This window comes from Ictalurus punctatus, chromosome 22 (genome assembly GCF_001660625.3).
Source record: "Ictalurus punctatus breed USDA103 chromosome 22, Coco_2.0, whole genome shotgun sequence".
NCBI lineage: Eukaryota > Metazoa > Chordata > Actinopteri > Siluriformes > Ictaluridae > Ictalurus > Ictalurus punctatus.
Window position 1 is genome coordinate 3,346,061 of NC_030437.2, and position 18,779 is coordinate 3,364,839.

An 18,779-nucleotide genomic window follows, 5' to 3' on the forward strand; every position below is an offset into this window, starting at 1 on the left:
TGTCCAGATGGAATTTCTACTCTACTACTGAAGAGTTGTACAGAGTATGTGACCCAAGCTTGGGTCCCTATTTTACAATATTAATTGGACTTGCAATTCTGGAACAATTCCAGAGAAACATTGTTTTTTTTAAAAAAAGACTATTGGTCTGTAGCTTTATGTCAGATAAGATAGGCAGATACGGGTGCATTTGCAGTACGAGTTTATCATGAAAACACAACCAGACAAATCCAAATCTTAAGGCAAAGTCATAACCAAAACCAGGCAATAATACTAAAAGGAGATGTGAAAACTAGAGAACAAGACCAGAAAATGACATAAACAACACACAATTTAATAAGCAATTCTAAGAACTATGCAAAAACTTCTGGGAGGGTGCAATTCCTGATGTGCAATACTCTGTGTAGCTGTGTAATGCTGGGCCTCTGCAGTAATCTTGGGGATGTGTAATACTGGAACTGTGAAACTCCTGGGATCATGTAATATTATTGAGACTGTGCAATTCAGTGATTTCTCCACAATGCTATACTGTATTCTGTGCAATACTGATGGAACTGTGCAATACTGTGAATACTGGGCTATGAAATATTGTTTGGTGGGCAAAACTGTTAGGAATGTATATATGTGAGGTTGGCAGGTAGTGGAACTTGTCGCTGTAAGCCATTAATGCATGCTGAGTCCAGGAAACTATTTTCTGAGAGGACAATAAAGTATTTATTTTCTTTGCTTTGTTTTTTCTTTCTTTTCAGGTGTTTTGAAGAGTCTGTTTTACATGTCCTGACTGAATGTACTGTGCAAATGATAAATAAACTTGACGTGATTTGGCCCTCATTCCTCTTATTCTAATACACTGTTTTGACATACAAATAAGTATTTGCCTGTAACCACATTTTCAGCAGTGTGGTATGTGTCCATGTTTTAGGTGTATCACAGGGGAGGGCAGCTAATCCACAAACAAGGGATTGTCCAGATAGTATGTCTGTTAGGCTATATATGCATCACTCTGCTCACCTGTTTCATAGCATCAAGCTGTAAGCCAAAGGTAAGCCAACATTTATCATGTTCTACTGTTGCTGTACATTATATGTAGTTTGGTTTTGATGATTTGTACTGTATTAATTGTACTATAGTTAATAATAATATAAATAATAATAAATAGTTAATAATAATATAAATAGTAATAAATACCTTACTTCACTTAAAATAATATTGTCAAAATGGAATAGTAATAGTAGCTTTAACAAATTTATATATCAGAATTCTGTCACTATCTCTTCTGTTGCATTAGCAACAGAAAACATCTGTTGCAACTCTTGATTTCTGGCAGCAACAGCACATGTGGTAATGCTTTAATATAAGGTTTGACAGTAAACCCTTTAATACATAGTAATATATAGTTTAGTAATTAAAGATTGGATTAGGACAGAGTTTCCCAAAAGCATCGTAAGCAAAATTAAGATCATTTTAATTTTGGAACTGGAAAAGAGAATGTTCAATGTAAGCTTGCTCTACCATTTAACAATGACTTTTATCCTGAAATGCATTTGGTAAAATCAACTCAGATGTATTAGGAGCATTAGGAGTTGGGTGTAATCCAATTACTTCTTCTGATAATACAGTAATGTAACGCATTACATTTTCAATTGATGTAGTTGATTACAGTTACTGATGTCAATATAATTATGTTACTTGCATTACAAATTTATTGTTAAGAAAACAATATTAAGTAAAATGCATTTTTAAAATCAAGTTTTGCCCAGAAGATTTTATTTTCTTTAGCCCCAAATAATTCTCCACTTGGAGCGGTTTGTCACTAACTGAACGTTAGTAAAATAAGTACGCCTGTAATTTTAGATCTTAAGTGAACAGAGGAGAGACCAGTCAGGCAGGGTTTACAGTGTTCCCCCTTCCACTTGTGCCCATCAAACAACTCAAATGGGGAAAACCCCATGGAGGCTCGTGGGATCACTTGTACTGAAAATAACAGGGGCTTGAGCCACTTATCACAATCCTGCGCATTATTTTGAGCGGACTTACAGGGGTTTGGGGGCAATGGGGACAAACCACATTTGGGCTGGTTTTGTAGCTCCTGCACGTCAATACTGGGGATTTGGAACCAGGGAAGTTGTAAGAGAGAGAGACCTTCAGATCTTCAGTTGCTGTGGGTAGGTGATGGGACAACCAACCTGGGAGAGCAGCAGCAACTGGAAGCACCAGCAATGATCTTCACGTGTCCGGCCGACATACTGCAGGACCGCCCACTTGATTCTGGAATAGCACCTGAGCACCTAAGCAGCAAGCTTTGTTTCCTGTGATAGCAAGTGTCACATGTCGCATGGGCTGCAGCTGAGTCTGAAGTGCCCCTTTGCACTCGGCCTGCTCTTGTGTGAGGGCTTTGAAGTGCAGCTGCTGCTTGTGGTGCAGATCCAGGAGCAAATGATGTTGGGTTTGGTGGAGGGTGGTGAGGGTTTTGACAATTGTAGGCTAGAGGGGAGGTTGCCATGGTGGCGTCGGACTCTCCAGTTCACATTTATTCAAGTCACACTTTTCAGCACACGTCATAAAACCCTCCCAGCATTCGCTTCACCAGGTTCACATTCAGCTTCTTACTGTGTGTGTGTGTGTGTGTGTGTGTGTGTGTGTGTGTGTGTGTGTGTGTGTGTGTGTGTGCATGTGTGTTCAACAAATTAGACAAAAATATTATATTAGTAATTTACTTGCTGAGGAAAATTATTCAATATTACATATCTGTGAGTGGCAAAATTATGTGAATCTCTAGAATTAGCAGTTAATTTGAAGGTGAAATTAGAGTCAGGTGTTTTAAATCAATAGGATGACAATCAGGTGTGAGTGAGTGCCATGTTTTATTTAAAGAACAGGGATATATCACAGTCAGATCTTCACAACACATGTTTGTGAAAGTATATCATGCCACAAACAAAGAAGGACCTCAGAAAAAGAGTTGTTGATGCTCATCATGCTGGAAAAGGTTACAAAACCATCTCTAAAGAGTTTGGACTCCACAGTCAGACAGAATGTGTACAAATGGAGGAATTTTAAGACCAAGGTTACCCTCCCCAAAAGTGGTCAACCAACAAAGATCACTCCAAGAGTAAGATGTGTAATAGACCGTGAGGTCACAAAGGAACCCAGGGTAACTTCTAAGCAACTAAAGGCCTCTCTCACATTGGCTAAAGTTAATGTTCATGAGGCCACTATCAGGAGAACACTGAACAACAATGGTGTGCATGGCAGGGTTGCAAGGAGAAAGTCACTATTCTCCAAAAAGAACATTGCTGCCCTTCTGCAGTTTGATAAACATCATGTGGACAAGCCAAAAGGCTATTGGAAAAATGTTTTGCATAAAACATGAATAAAAAATAACAATGGAGGCCAGAACAATCAAAACACATATTTACATATAGCACATATCAGTGATGTAGTCAGTGGCTCATTTTGGATGAGACCAAAATAGAATTTTTATTTATGTGAGAAGGCTTATATTAGGAGAAAGATAAACACTGCATTCCAGAATAAGAACCTTGTCCCATCTGTGAAACATGGTGGTGGTAGTGTCATGGTTTGGGCCTGTTTTGCTCCATCTGGACCAGGACGACTTGCCATCATTGATGGAACAATGAATTCTGAATTATACCAGCAAATTCTAAGGAAAATATCAGGACATCTGTCTGTAAACTGAATCTCAAGAGAAAGTGGGTGATGCAGCAAGACAATGACCCTAAGCACACAAGTCATTCTACTAAAGAATGGTTAAAGAAGAATAAAGGTAATGTTTTGGAATGGCCAAATCAAATTCCTGACCTTAATCCAACAGTAATGTTGTGGAAGAACCTGAAGCAAATAATTCATTTGGTGGAAACTCACCAACATCGCAGAGTTGAAACTGTTCTGTACTGAGGAATGGGCTAAAATTCCTCCAAGCCGATATGCAGGACTGATCAACAGTTAATGGAAACGGTTAGTTGCAGGTTTTGCTGCTAAAGGGACTCACACCAGATACTGAAAGCAAAGGTTCACATACTTTTGCCACTCCCATATATGTAATATTGGATAATTTTCTTCAGTAAATAAATGACTAGGTCTACATTTAGGACTTGTGTGAAAATCTGATAATGTTTTAGGTCATATTTATGCAGATATATAGAAAATTCTAAAGGGTTCACAAACTTTCAAGCACCAATGTAAATACAAATACATTTGCAAGTTTATTTAGACAACTTGTCAGCTATGGTAAAATTATAACTATGGCATGAGAGGGCTATGGGGTGTACCATTTTGTTTTAACATCTATGGCCTCATAAATATATCAAGAAAAAGCTTTTATTTTGCCAGCTATTTGATTTCATTGGCATTTAATTCCTGAATATCACCCAAAATTATGCACTGTGGAGATCTGCAGGAGCTAAAAATAAAATCACTTATTGAAAAGATTATTTGTTTTTAACTCATTCTCATGGGTTAATCATTGATCAGTTATCATTGTCTTTCTTATCTGAACTTTTATTTTATAATAGTTAAATATAATTATTTATTTCTTTATTTACTTATTTGTGGGCTAGCTGTTGGGACTAACTGGCTTACTATGAGGCACTCAGACACCAAAATGTAGTAGAAATTAGCTTGTTATAGGCGCCTGGTCTGTGTGGGCTATAAGAAGTGGTGGAAAGAATAATCTATAAATTAAAGCATATTATGAATTTTAGGCCAGTTTGAACAGAAATATAGAAGAATTGTTTTATTTTGGAGCCAAATAAGGCAGTGTTTAGGTGGGTGTACTAGAGAAAACTGCTGATTATAGATGATTTAAAAATACTGTAACACATTTATATTGTCTTATTGAATTGAATGTTTGTCCCACAAACTTCCTAATCATGCCCTTCAAGTAAAAATCTCTTGCCTGTGCAACTTTTATATTGCATCCCGCCTAAGCCCAGGCTCAAGCATACTAGTCTCAAGCAAATACCCTTCTGGCATATTTTCAAGAATATTGTGCCTCCTATTTCTATCTGTTTGTGTATCTGTTTAAAACACATTATCTGTTCAATCTGAATAATGTATTCATATTTAGTTATATCTGTAGTATATAACATGAAAGGGGAAACAGTCATATGCATCATTATACAAGTCCATTGACCTTGTCTGACAACTGAGAAAAAACAGTCTATTACATGTATATTTTTCTTTGAGTTTTTCTTCAAATGAGAAAGTATAGTTTAAATCTGTCAAACTAGGTATATGGGTTTGGGTTGATTTATCAAAATGCCAAAGCCCCATGTTACATTGCACTGGGAACCATCACCAAAAATATAAATGTATACTTTTTTTCATCATAAGGTTTTCAGAAAGCTTAATATCTAGTCTGCACACGTATGTATAAAAGGAAGCATATAATTAGCCAATTTCTCAAATTGTTTCCAAAATTTTTTCACAGGTGACACATATAAAAATCAAGAGAAGAGATTATTTCATTTCTCAGTTATTGATGTCTAGTAATAATTGAATTGAATATCTACATCTATACTAAATAGTATGTTTCACCCAGTGTATTACAGTATTTTGACATGGTAATTACCAGATGTTTTTGCACAGACCCTAATTTTCTGACACATTTTCATATTATTACGTTTTACTTTAGTTTTTCTAAAATTACTTTTTATGAATTTGATTAATTGTGTGAATTAATACCCAGAATGAGGCACGTTTTTTTTCTTTTTAAACTGAGCTCTTCCCCTTATTTTATTGCATAATTCCTCTTAGACCTGCCAGTTCTCAGAAGCAAGACTTCAGGCTAGAACAACAAAAAAGACCTATTACAGAGCAATCAGAGGTAAGGATTTTGTAATTGTAATGGCATGTAATGGCATGACAATGGCAATTGCAATGGCATGGTCCACTGCAACCTGACCAAAATAAAGGAGTTAATAGGGATGAATGAATGAATGAATGAATGAATGAATGAATGAATGAATATACAGTGGGTGAAACAAAGTATTGAACGAGTCAACATTTTTTTCAGGAAATATATTTCTAATGAATTTATTCACATGAAATTTTCACCAGACATCAGTATTAAATCAAGAAATCTGCAAATTTAAATCATTCACAACATTAAAGTCCATAAATAACGTTATGTGTAATAAAGTGGAATGACACGGGAAAAAAGTAGTGAACACACTAAGAAAAAGCAATTCTCCAAGGCAAGGTAAGTAAAGGAACCAGCTGAAATCCATAAGTAGTTAGAAAGTAATTACACCTCCTATCTGTGCAAATTAATATCAGCTGGGTTAGTAAATTGATGGTCTATAAAAAGGCTTTTCGTTACCAAGGTGTCCAACAAGAAACATCTCATGATGGGTAAAAGCAAAGAGCTCTCCCAAAACCTTCACAACCTTATTGTGGCAAAACATATTGATGGAATCGGATACAGACGTATTTCAGAAGTTCTGAATCTTCCAGTAAGCACCATTGGGGCTACAATCCGCAAGTGGAAGCAACATCAATCCGTCATCAACCGGCCACGCGCAGGAGCTCCTCGCAAGATTTCTAACAGGGACTCAGAAGAATAGTCAGAAGAGTAGCCCAAGAGCCAAGGACCACTTGGAAAGAGTTCCAGAAACACTTGGAGGCAGCAGGTACCATCGTCACAGAGAGAACAATAGGCAATGCACTCCACTGCTCACACTCACCTGCAAGACTCCATTACTACAGAAAAGACATGTCGAAGCTCATTTAAAGTTTGCTGCAACTCATTTGGACAGGCCTATGAAATACTGGGTGAGTGTAGTCTGGTCAGACGAGAGCAAAATTGAACTTTTTGGCTGTCATACTACACACCATGTTTGGAGAAGAAATGGCACCATAAAAAAACACTATACCAACAGTGAAGTGTGGAGGTGGAAGCATCATGGTGTGGGGCGGTTTTTCATCATTCATTCATCATTGTATGGTACTGGCAGACGTCATATAATTGAAGGAACGATGAACAAGAAGGACACCTAGGTTCGAATGCTGTTCATAGACTTTAGTTCAGCATTCAACATGATAATTCCTCAGCACCTGATTGGAAAGCTGAACCTACCAGGCCTGAACACCTCCATCTGCAACTGGATCCTGAACTTCTTGACTGGAAGACCTCAATCAGTCCGGATCGGGAAAAACTTCTCCAGCACCACCACACTGAGCACGGGGGCTCTTGAGGGCTGTGTGCTAAGTCCACTGCTGTTCACTCTGCTGATTCATGACTGTGCAGCAATGCATGGCTCCAACCACATCATTAAGTTTGCTGATGACGTGACCGTGGTGGGTCTCATCGGCAAGACTGACGAGTCAGCATACAGAGAGGATGTGCAGCGACTAATGCACTGGTGCAGAGCCAACAACCTGTCTCTGAATGTGGACAAAAACAAAAGAGATGGTTTTTGACTTCAAGAGAGCATGGAGAGACCACTCTCCGCTGAACATCGATGGCTCCTCCGTGGAGATCGTCAAGAGCATCCTCAACACTAGATCCATAGCCAAGAAAGTCCAGCAGCGTCTCTACTTTCTGTAAATGCTGAAGAAAGCCCATGTCCCACCCTTCATCCTCACCGCTTTCTACAGAGGAACTAATGAGAGCATCCTGAGCAGCTGCATCACTGTCTGGTTCGGAAATCGCACCTCATTGGAACACAAGACCCTGCAGCGGATAGTGAAGAAAGCTGAGACGATCATCCGGGTCTCTCTCCCCTCCATCACAGACATTTACACCACACGCTGCATCAGCAAAACCACCAGCATTGTGGACGACCCCTCACACCCCTCACACAAACTCTTCACCGTCCTGCCATTTGGAAAAAGGTACCGAAGCATTTGGGCCCTCACGGACAGACTGTGTAACAGCTTCTTCCCCCAAGCCATCAGACTCCACAATTCTCAAAGACTGGACTGACACACACGTCCACACACACACTCTGAACTGAACACCTTCCTACCCCCACTGCAATATTTGCACATTCCTGCATTGATTCTGTTGCATTTTTGCTGCTACTGTATTATAAAAATATAGTATTTAATTTATTGTCACTATTATACACTTCATATACACTTTACCTGGCTGCTACCACAATAACTGCTATTTTCATATTTGGTATGAGCTAATTTGCTGAAGACTAATCATAGCATGTTATGTTTTACATTTATACCATTTTTAAATTATATTGTTACTCCTTGGCACCTATCTTCTGCACTAGCTGTTATATCTTCCACACTAAAACTGTACACTGTTCGGCGCTACACTGTCACTTACTGTACCTATTGTGCTGTTTTAGTAGTTACTGTACTGTCCTGTGGTGTTAGCACACGTCTGCACATGCACTTTATGTAGAATATTTGCAGATCTTATTTAGTTTTGTGTCATCTCATGTAGTTAGTGTGTTATTTTATGCAGCACCATGGTCCTAGAGGAACGTTGTTTCATTTCATTCTTTTCCCTTGTGGACAATCGTGACATTTCTACACTTGCATTTGTTTATGTTTCTGTTATGTCTCCTCCCCGTTCTGTCATTGGCTATGGTTTCATGTGTGTCTGAATCGTCCTCAGCCGTCAGCCATTACGAGGTTGATTATTTCCGCATAAATACCGTGCGCCTCCCAGCACACGGGGCGGAATATTGAATGAGTTAGACAGTAGATTAGTTTAGAGTCCTTACGATAGATAACCACAGTCACAGTCCATAGTTTCATGTTTCGATTCATAGTCTTAGTCTTAGTTCATAGTTCATGTCATGTGTAGTTTTGTTTGTTAAGCTCACTCTGGTTTCTCCGCTACCAGTCCCTCGCTGCTGTTTATGTTTCATGTTTGGTATATCGACCCTGTATCCCGAGACCACGACTTCGATTCCTGCCTTGCCTCGTTTATGCCTGTTTGCCGATCGCCTGAACCTTGCATGTTACTGGATTATGTTTTTGGATCACGTTTTAGATTTGTCTGCCTGGCTCTCTTTAAATAAAACTGTTGTTCAACCTGTGCTTGCATCCTACCTTATCTCCGTTGCGTCACGAAACATGACTGCATCTCTTTGTCTACTTTTGGACCTGTGTGAAAATCTGATGATGTTTCAGCTCATATTTATGCAGAAATATAGAAAATGCTAAAGGGATCACAGCTAGCTAGCTAAATACAATTGGGGGAAGAGGGACATAGTCTTTCCCTGACTCACATTAACTGCCCCGCATGCCAGCTATTAATTGGCAACACATGCATATGTTCTCTCTCACACACAAACACACACACACACACACACACACACACACACACACACACACACACACACACACACACACACCTCAAAACAGGGTTGGACTGTATGAATGCTAAATTCAGACTGTAATGTAATTTGATATGTTCCTGCTTTCAATGACTTTCTGAAAAAACATACTTCAGACACACCTTGCACTCTTTCTATAAGCCTAATGATGCTAACCATGCTGATGATGTTCGAATAGATAAAAAGGAACAGGACGGTGTTTGGTTTATTGGAGATATACAGCTGAGTGAACACCCTGACTAAACAGAGCTGGTTCTGACCGGACATTCTTGATCTGAGCAAACTGGTTTCTGTTGTTATGGTAGGATGAGAACCAGAGAAGAGCAATGCTGTTAACCCCAGTGTCAGCCAGCTGTTCAAATAATAGTGAATGGGAGATGGTATCAAAGGCAGCACTAAGGTCGAGGAGGATGCAGATGGTCAGAAGGCCAGAGTCAGCAGCACATTGGAGGCCATTAGTAATTTTAACAAGGGCTGTTTCACTGCTGTGTTTGGGATGGAAACCAGATTGAAAATATTGAAAGTAGCTAGTATAACGGATCGACTCTCATTATACTGTAGTGATTTACCACGTCCAAAGTGGAGGAGGCGTGGCTAATGGAGATGGCACCTCAAGTGCTAAATCCAATATTTTAAACCAGACACAGACAGTCATCCAGTGCACCAAATCCAAGGATATGTTGTAAAAATGGGCAAAGTTACATACATCGACTGTGGAGTAGCGGTAGCCAAAGGTGCCATTGTTCACCCAATCCAATCCAATAAAATAAAAACATAAAGGTTTTGATCAATGACACACACGCTCCTAATATCAATGACAAATATTGCTTGCAATGCATTTGATTATTGTATGTTGATGTACTTTTGCTGTATAAAAAGATCATAGCTTGTTTGTTAATGCAGTTTATTTGTTTTTTTTTCTTTGTTTTTCTTTTTGCCAAAGACACATCAGGAAGAAACAATTCGCTTAAAAGAATTTTAAGAAGCCCACAAAACTCAGAAAAAAAAACTGATTTGCATTTGGTGAAGCCTACAAAACTCATAAATAAACAACTTCACAGAGCGGAAAGTGCAAAATGGCTCCTAAAGTTGAAGTACTTTTGACTCTATAAGAATAAAAAAATAAATAAATAAAAAAGTATGCAGCAGCAAATCCAGCAGGGGGCAAAATATGGAGAGACATTATGGAGGTTAATGTGGTGTCGTCAATCCAGCACAATATAATTGAGATCAGAAGAAAATGGTTTGACACAAAACTGAGTAAAAAAAAGTATTACTGCAAATTTGGGGAGGCCAAACCATGACAAAGCTTTTTAAAATTCATGAGATGCCAGGGCAATCAGATCCAATTTATAAGTTAGCTTTCATCCTCTGAAAAAAAACAAAACTGTCTATTTAAAGCCGATAATTCAGTGTTTACAATAGTTAATCTTATGTGTAAAATTTACACACACTCAGGAACAGGAGTAGGGTATGGAATTTTTCCCCCAAATTTACAGGATGTACATGAATACCAATTTTTACATGTGTAAACACTCATACAGAAAATCTATGCATATATCCATTTGTATCTAGCTAGTTTGGGGCCCAATGCTGGGTGTAACACAGTAATGTAATGTAATTTACTTTTCCTATTAACACATTAGTTTCTAAAGTGTTACAATTAATGTGTTAATTACTTTAATTACTGTTATACAACTGCTGACAATGGGAATATTATTACAAACACTTCTTACACATTTAGAAACTAATAGCCTGTTAATTATGTGGAAATATTTTACAACAAAGCTTAATATACCCACTGTTTTTACTGGATATAGGCTTCAAATTACTTTGTTCATTTGTAAGTAGAAGAAACAAGTTTTAAGGGATTGTAATGCCTTTCTTCTTCTTACTAGTTTTCATCCTTATGTTTTTTCTCTGGCACAGACTTGTATAGCGTCTAGAGAGTAACTTAGACATCAAGTTATGATTAGTGTATTTACCTTAAATATAATTTCTTTGTATTTATATTTTACTTTCATTATTTTTTTACTTTTAAATAAAATTACTGTATAACAATATTAGTGTAGAAGTAATTAGCAATTTGCAATGGACTAGTTTTTCAAATAATGACCCTGACACTGCTTACAATGATTAAACTAAATTGACTTCCACCTAGCAAAAATTACTCTCAAGTGTTCCTCCAGTTGAATCTGTATTTGTAACCATTTGTATCTATTATTCTTTCAGTCCAATAATACTATCTATACAGTAACATTTTCATATTAAATATGTTATTGAGTATGACTGAGGAAGCAGTAACAGTTCAACAGTTCTTCCATCTAGGCTAGTTTTGGGAAAAAGGTAGGTTAAAAGAAAGTACATTTATCTTCAAATGAGGAAGTAGCTTGAATGTCAAAAATGTCGGTACAAACACATGTATGTGTGTGTGTTGGTTGCTATTTCATTAAACTGCATTAGTCATAATGTTGTCTATATTTTCTGTTCTCTCTCTTCTGTATTTTATAGCACCTGGTAACTACAATTACTGAACTTTTTTTAGGGGAAACCTTTGTACTCCACTGTCTTCATTTGTCATTCATGTCATGTATACACTCTCAAGAGACCTTCATATGTAGACAGTAGAGTACAATGGTTTCCCCGAAATAAATTCAGTAATAATGTAACTACAGAAACTATAATTGCTAAACTTGTTTGGGGGAAACCATTGTACTCCCCTGTATTCATATGAAGGTCTCTTGAGAATGTATACACAATAATCCATCTAGGCTAGTTTTTCCTAGTATACTAAATGAAAATTGAAACATGTTGTTGCTTTGAATGATCAATGTATCATTATACCACAAGTCCAGTGAACTTGTCTAACTACTGAAAGACAATGTTTTCTTATACATTTCCTTTAGTTTTGCTTCAAAGAACGAACGGTAACTTGAATGTACTTCTGCCAGTACAACCACATGTACAGGTGTGTGTGGAATTATCAACATGCCATGTGCCATGCCAAGTTGACATTGGGAACCAATCCAAAATATATATTTCCTCTTTTCAGTGAAGATGTTCAGAAGGCTTAATAGTCATTAGCTAGTATTTACTTCCGAGCAGAACATATTTTAATATAATAATTAGCCTGTCATTTTTCAGATTGTCAGAATTTCAACAATCAAGAGAGTGTCCAGGTGTCCAGATTATGTAGTTGTGGTAAGTGAATTTTTCAAAAAGGTGTGTCCAGAGCTTGTTGATTTAGAAATGCATACATTAGGCTATATATACACCTCGATCTACTGTACGAGATTCACAACACCAAGCTGAGAAAGGTAAGCAAATCATTACAGTACTACTTTATTGTATTGTGTTCTTTATGTTTGTTTTTAACATTTCAATGATTAACAATTTTATTGTTTATTATTAACCATTATCAACCATTATTTCAGTAATATATAAAAAAATTTAAAATAATGAAAAAAAAATCACATTTCTTTGTGACAAATAAATGAATTTCCCTGCAATCAACACATTTATTTTTTCTAGTGTAGTGTCACGTTTTTTTTGGTCCAAATGTGTTTTGCCATGCACTTTTACTGATTTACATTATATAGGTTAACTTATTTTAATGAATATACAATAAAAAGGAATGAACTTTTATTCTTGTACATTGATACAAATCACTGTGATCATTCACACTAGATAAATAGATTTTCTATTTTGTGGAAACATGTCAATGTTTTCAGCTGTTTTGGTCATTTCAAATATCTAAATCTAATATCTTAACCTAATAACTTAAAGTCAATTAATTTCTATATGGAAATCAATCAGAGGCAGTAAAATGCTATGACACAAGCTGATTTTTAAGGTAGCATATACATATAGCATATTTTTTGTTGCCATATTGACAATTTCCCATAATCCCGGTCAAGTTTAAAATTGGTAAATGAAGTTACTTGCAATTACTCAAAGGGAAAACCAGTTTCTTTATATTTTCACCACAGGTTTTATAGTTTAAACATAGTTATATGTTTAAAAGGTAGCATAAAATTGCGACTGTTGATTGTAAAGCAAAAAACTGTAAAAATATTTATTTCATTTAACATAAATGAGACATAATCCAGTACATTCGCTCATTTCTCTGAGGATTTTAAAGAAAGAAACTCACAATTTAGACAGGAAACAACATTTACATTTTACTTTTGTTGTTCTCATACTGTTATACCCAGAATGACACCTTTAATATATATATATATATATATATATATATATATATATATATATATATATATATATATATATATATATATATATATATATATATATATATATTATGTTGTAAGGCATGCCAAAATTTAACAGTATAATATACATCAAGATAAGCTCAGCAGGGTTGTGCAGAAGGATCCAATGCTGCTCTGAAGAATAAAGCAGTTACTGAGAATATATGAATACATCTAGTCACATAGTTATATGCTTAAAAGGTAGCATAAAATTGCTGACTGAAGATTGTACAGCAAACAACTTTAACCATATTTACTGAACTGTAATGTCATACATAGTATAAAATGAGACATAACCCAGTGCATTTGCTCATTTTGTCTGACAATTTTAAAGAAATGAAGTCAGAATTGAGGCAGGATACAACTAACATTTTACTTTTCTTTTCAAATATTTGTTTTTATACCCATAATGACACCTCTTTAAAAAAAAAAAAAAAAAAAAAAAAAAAAAAACTGAGCTCTTCCCCTCATTTTATTGTGTATTTCCTCTTAGACTTGTCATTTCTCTGAAACAAGAAATTTACACTTGAACAAAACAGGGGAAGAGTTGGCAGAGCAATCAGAGGTAAGGATTTTGTAAATGTGCTAGAATATATATGTTGTAAGGCATGCCAAAATTGAACAGTATAATATCTATCAAGTATATTAATAAGTAATCTCAGCAGGTTTGTGCAGATGGATCCAATGCTGCTCTGAAGAATAAAGCAGTTACTGAGAATATATGAATACATGAATGAATCTAGCTATTTTGATCTTAACATATGGAGATGTTGTATGGTAGTTTAAGATACATATGTGCTGAAATTTGGGCATAGATTTGAGTGAATTATAAGACATATTTACCTTAATTTTTTCCCATATCTATTCAAGTGAAACAAGGCTTCAGGTTCGGGGCAAAACATGGCTACAGAAAGATACAAGGTGAGAAGTTGTGTAGACATGTATTTTCATTACATTGTGTATTTTTATTAGCAAAGTGATGGTTAAGTGCTTTCTTATGAAGAAGTACGATGTAGAGGCTGGGTGGCTAGACTTACATTTTTTTAAAAACAATAATAAATATTCGTCGAGAATTGTCGAGGAATGAAAAATTAATGTTATCATCATAACATTATGATCATTATGATGATTATGAACCCAACATAACCCAACATAATCTATTGGGTTTTCTAACTGAGAGGGTCCATTGTTTTTGTGCTTCTATTTTGTGGGTCATTTATGCTGCTTTTGCGTACACACATTCATGCATTCATGCATGCACGTGCATTCATACACAGAAGTGAAATAAATGTTGTGCCTTAAACATTCACAAGGATATTTTATTTATTTTTGGCATTCCAACTGTGCCTCTGACCTGCTACAGACTCCTACAGAATATGGTGCCTTTGGTGGTAGACCACCCAAGTTTTAGGTGTGCAAAAGTGATGGAACAGATAGTCTTAACGTGAAAGAATTAAAATAAGACGGGGAAGGCATGGGGGGGTGGGGTTCTCCCTTCAATCTCCTCTTCAGTAAGTGAAATGCTGTTTGATTGAGTTAAGGTCTGGTGATTGACTTGGCTAGTCTAAAACCTTCCACTGTCCAACCCCGATAAAGTCATTTCTTGTGTTGACAGTGTGTTTTGTGTCATTGTCTGGCTGTATGATGAAGTTTCTCCCGATTATATTGGATGCTTTTCTCTGTAATTTAGAGGACAGATTGTTTCTGTAAACCTCTGAATTCATTGTGCTGCTACCACCATGAGTTACATCACAAATAACATTAGTGAGGCCATTACAGAAGCAGCTATGCAAGCCCAAGCCATGAAACTACCTCCACCATGTTTCACAGATGAGCTTGTATGTTTTGGCTTTTCCATCACTTTACTTGAACTTAATCTTGGGTACAGAAATTTTGTGGCTCGTCTCTGTATTTCTTTGCTAATTCCACTCTGGCTTTTTGATTCTTACTGTTGATGAGTGGGTTGCATCTTGTGGTATGGACTCCATATTTCTGCACTTGAAACCTCCTTCAAATGGTGGATTGAGATACCTTCACCCCTACCCTTTGAAGGTTGTTGGTGATGTTACTAACTATTGTTATGGAGTTTTTCTTCCTAACTCTCACAATTTTACCGACACCAACTACTGTTGTTTTCCTTGGCCAACCTGTTCCATAACAGGTTGTTTGTGCTGTGCACTACTGGTTTCTTTCTTTTTCAGGACATTCCAAATTGTTGTATTGGCTATGCCCAATGCCTTTGCAATGGCACAAATAGATTCCCTCTTTTCTCAGCTTCAAAATGGCTTTCTTTTCTTCCATAGACAGCTCTCTGATCTTCAAGTTGGTTTATCCATTTTACAAAGAAATGCGATCTTCACAGGTGAAACATGTGGCTCAAACCAAGAGTAGACATTCAGAGCTATCAATTCTTTAAATGATCAATTTAACAAATCACACCTGGGCAGCAAGAAACACCTATCAGTCACATGCTCCAATATTTTTGATCACTGGAATAAAATGGGTGGGTTCAAACAAAAGGCGCCAAGTTGTTTAACAACTCTAAATGTAAATATAAGGAAATTAAAGCTAGAATTGATCTGTTGTCTCCTTCCTCTTTTGAGCTCAAACCTCAATATACAATATAATTTGTCTTGCCATTCCTATAGTCTGGAGGGGATGGTAAATGTCAATGTTCCTTGTCATTCGCCAGCTTAGCTAGAAGATTCTAAGGAGTGCTGTATGATGCCAGTATTTATGGCAAAATATTATCATACTTCACTCTATGACCTTGTTGGAAAAACATAACAGTGATGGACATAAAAATAATGGCATATATATTTGCATTGCTAGTTCTTATGAATTAATTGAGAATTGTTTTAATTGCAGATCTTCAATGACTCTGTCCATGGCCATATAAAGATGCATCCACTGCTGGTGGACATCATTGACACACCAGAGTTTCAACGCCTGAGGAACATCAAGCAGATGGGAGGAATCTATTATGTCTTTCCAGGAGCTTCTCACAACCGCTTTGAGCACTCCCTCGGGTAAAAATGTCAACACATTCATATGAATAGGAAACTATGTAAGGTGGAGGGTAGTGGCCGCTAATGTGGGGAACAAATAATACAAATTTTAATGATAAAATACTTGAAGACATTTTGATACAGTATACAAAAACAGCAACAATTATGGGACTAGGTTACTGTAACAGTAGAGATGCAGAAGGCAGGTTATATTTAGTATATGCCCTTATCCAGAGCAACTTACAATTATATCATTTATACAAATGAGCAGTTGAGGGCCTTACTCATGAGCCCAGCAGTGGCTGCTTGGTGGTACTCAGGATAGAACTCACAACCTTCCAAACAGTAGTCCAACATCTTACCAACTGAGCTACCACTTCACTAGATCACTGCCTAGAGATTTAATTTCCAAAAGCAATACTCAAAAAACCAAAACAGTCTAGGGTCATCTACAAAAGGCTAATAATAACTAAGTCCAATGGATACGTAGTCAAAAACCAAGCAGAGGTCAAAAGCACAGATAATTCAGAGAATCAATACCAGAGGATAATTTAAACAAAACAACAAGAAAATCAGAACAGAGAGCAAGGGTCATTTATTGAAAAGCATAGATTATATAAACGGCTCAGACCTTACATGAATACAAGTAATCAGCAAGGCTTTAAGTCTGGCCTAGTGTCCATTTGTTTTAAATGCTTTCATGACAGGAAGTGAATGTAACAACTGAGGAAGAGTTCTTAAAACTCAGGAAGGATGCCCTCTGGTGGCATGGTAGTGAAATAACCCCAAAAGACATCACAGAAACACAAACAGACCCAAAAACTGAACCACCATTCAAACGGATGCCTCTAAGTTCTTGGTGGAAATCCGTGATTGAGATCATGAATGCCGTTTGCTGGGATCCAAGATCTTTTTTTTCTGGAACAAATCCCTCCCAGTTCACCAAGTTTAACATGGTGTTGTAAGACTTTCAGAGGAGTGTGTTCAGGAGTTCTAGGAAAATTCTGCCTATTTTAGGTAATGGGTCCATTATTGTGTAAATAGGATCTCAGAAACCTATTGATCTTCTCATTCAAACGCTTCACCTGGCCACTGGATTGTGGGTTGTAACACTGATGATAAGATGTGAGCAAAAAGTTTGCCAAACTGTGCACATGAACTGGAGTCTTGGTTTGAAACAATTTCTACAGGGAGGTTGAATTGCCCGAATAGCCATCATGAATCGTGAACATGATCTTGACTATCGCCATGGTCATGGGAAGTTTGTGGGGTTGTACTAGATGACATGCTTTAGAGAAACAATTGAGAAGGGTTAGAAATGTGGTATTTCATTGTGAGTTGGGGAGGTCATTGATGAACTTATGAACTTCTACATAAGTAGGACCATGGTGTATGTGGGAAGGATTAAGGTTCAATAAGGTCTGTTGGTAGCTGGTGTGGAGTGCGAGACTGAGCACAGACAGTAAAAGCTTTAACAAACGTCTCAACATAAGAAAATATAGATTGTCACTTCTCAACTAACATTTTGGTCCAATAAATGCCTGAATGATCAGCGCTGAGGGACGTGTGCACCCAATGGATCACCAACTCATGCATATTCTGTGAGACATCACTTTTCCAGCAGGGCACTTGCAAGGAAATGGATCATCTGGTAGGGATCACTGGATGTCTTCCATGATGTTCAAATTAATGTGTTCTTAAAAAAGGACTTGGGGAGGATAGTGTCAAAGAGAGTTTTGGTAGGTGTGGCTTCATGTAACCGTCATCATGCATTGGTATTCTTTGACCCAGGTCTGTAAGTTCTAATGAAATTAAAGCAATTGAAAAAGAGGGCTGGTCTGGCTTGATGTGGATTCACTCATTTAACAGACATTACATATACAAGATTTGCTGATCAGTGAGGATGCAGAAGGGATGTTCAGATCCCTAGAGCCAATATCATCATTCCTCTTTCCTCATTCCTCCTGATTTTTTAGAAGAAGGGACACAGGTTTGGAGGATTACCATGATGTAGAGATAGTACAGCTCCTATGCTATTTTCAGAGGCTTCTATCTCGATCGCCAATGGGAGAGAATGATCAGGATGATGTAGAATGGATGCATTTGTAAATCTTTCTGTGAGCGTTTGGAAAGTTTGAGTGGACTCTCAAGATTTTAATACCTTGAGAAGAGATTTC

The 18,779-nt window shown here is 37.0% G+C and overlaps 1 protein-coding gene across 5 annotated transcripts in view; it reads left to right on the top strand.

The window, feature by feature from the left end:
* The first annotated feature begins 967 nt into the window (after positions 1-967).
* LOC108255727 (deoxynucleoside triphosphate triphosphohydrolase SAMHD1) overlaps positions 968-18,779 on the top strand; it is a 31,002-nt gene continuing 13,190 nt past the window's right edge. For 2 of the 5 annotated variants that reach the window (XM_053674250.1, XM_053674254.1), the window contains exons 1-5: positions 5,779-5,848; positions 12,471-12,527; positions 14,088-14,159; positions 14,465-14,515; positions 16,463-16,623. In XM_053674250.1, coding sequence (XP_053530225.1) covers positions 14,495-14,515; positions 16,463-16,623 — 182 coding nt within the window. In that variant the 5' untranslated portion in view covers positions 5,779-5,848; positions 12,471-12,527; positions 14,088-14,159; positions 14,465-14,494. Of the gene's footprint in view, positions 1,043-5,778; positions 5,849-12,470; positions 12,644-14,087; positions 14,160-14,464; positions 14,516-16,462; positions 16,624-18,779 lie in introns of those variants that run through there. The other 3 variants (XM_053674251.1, XM_053674253.1, XM_053674252.1) reach the window with 3 other exon arrangements.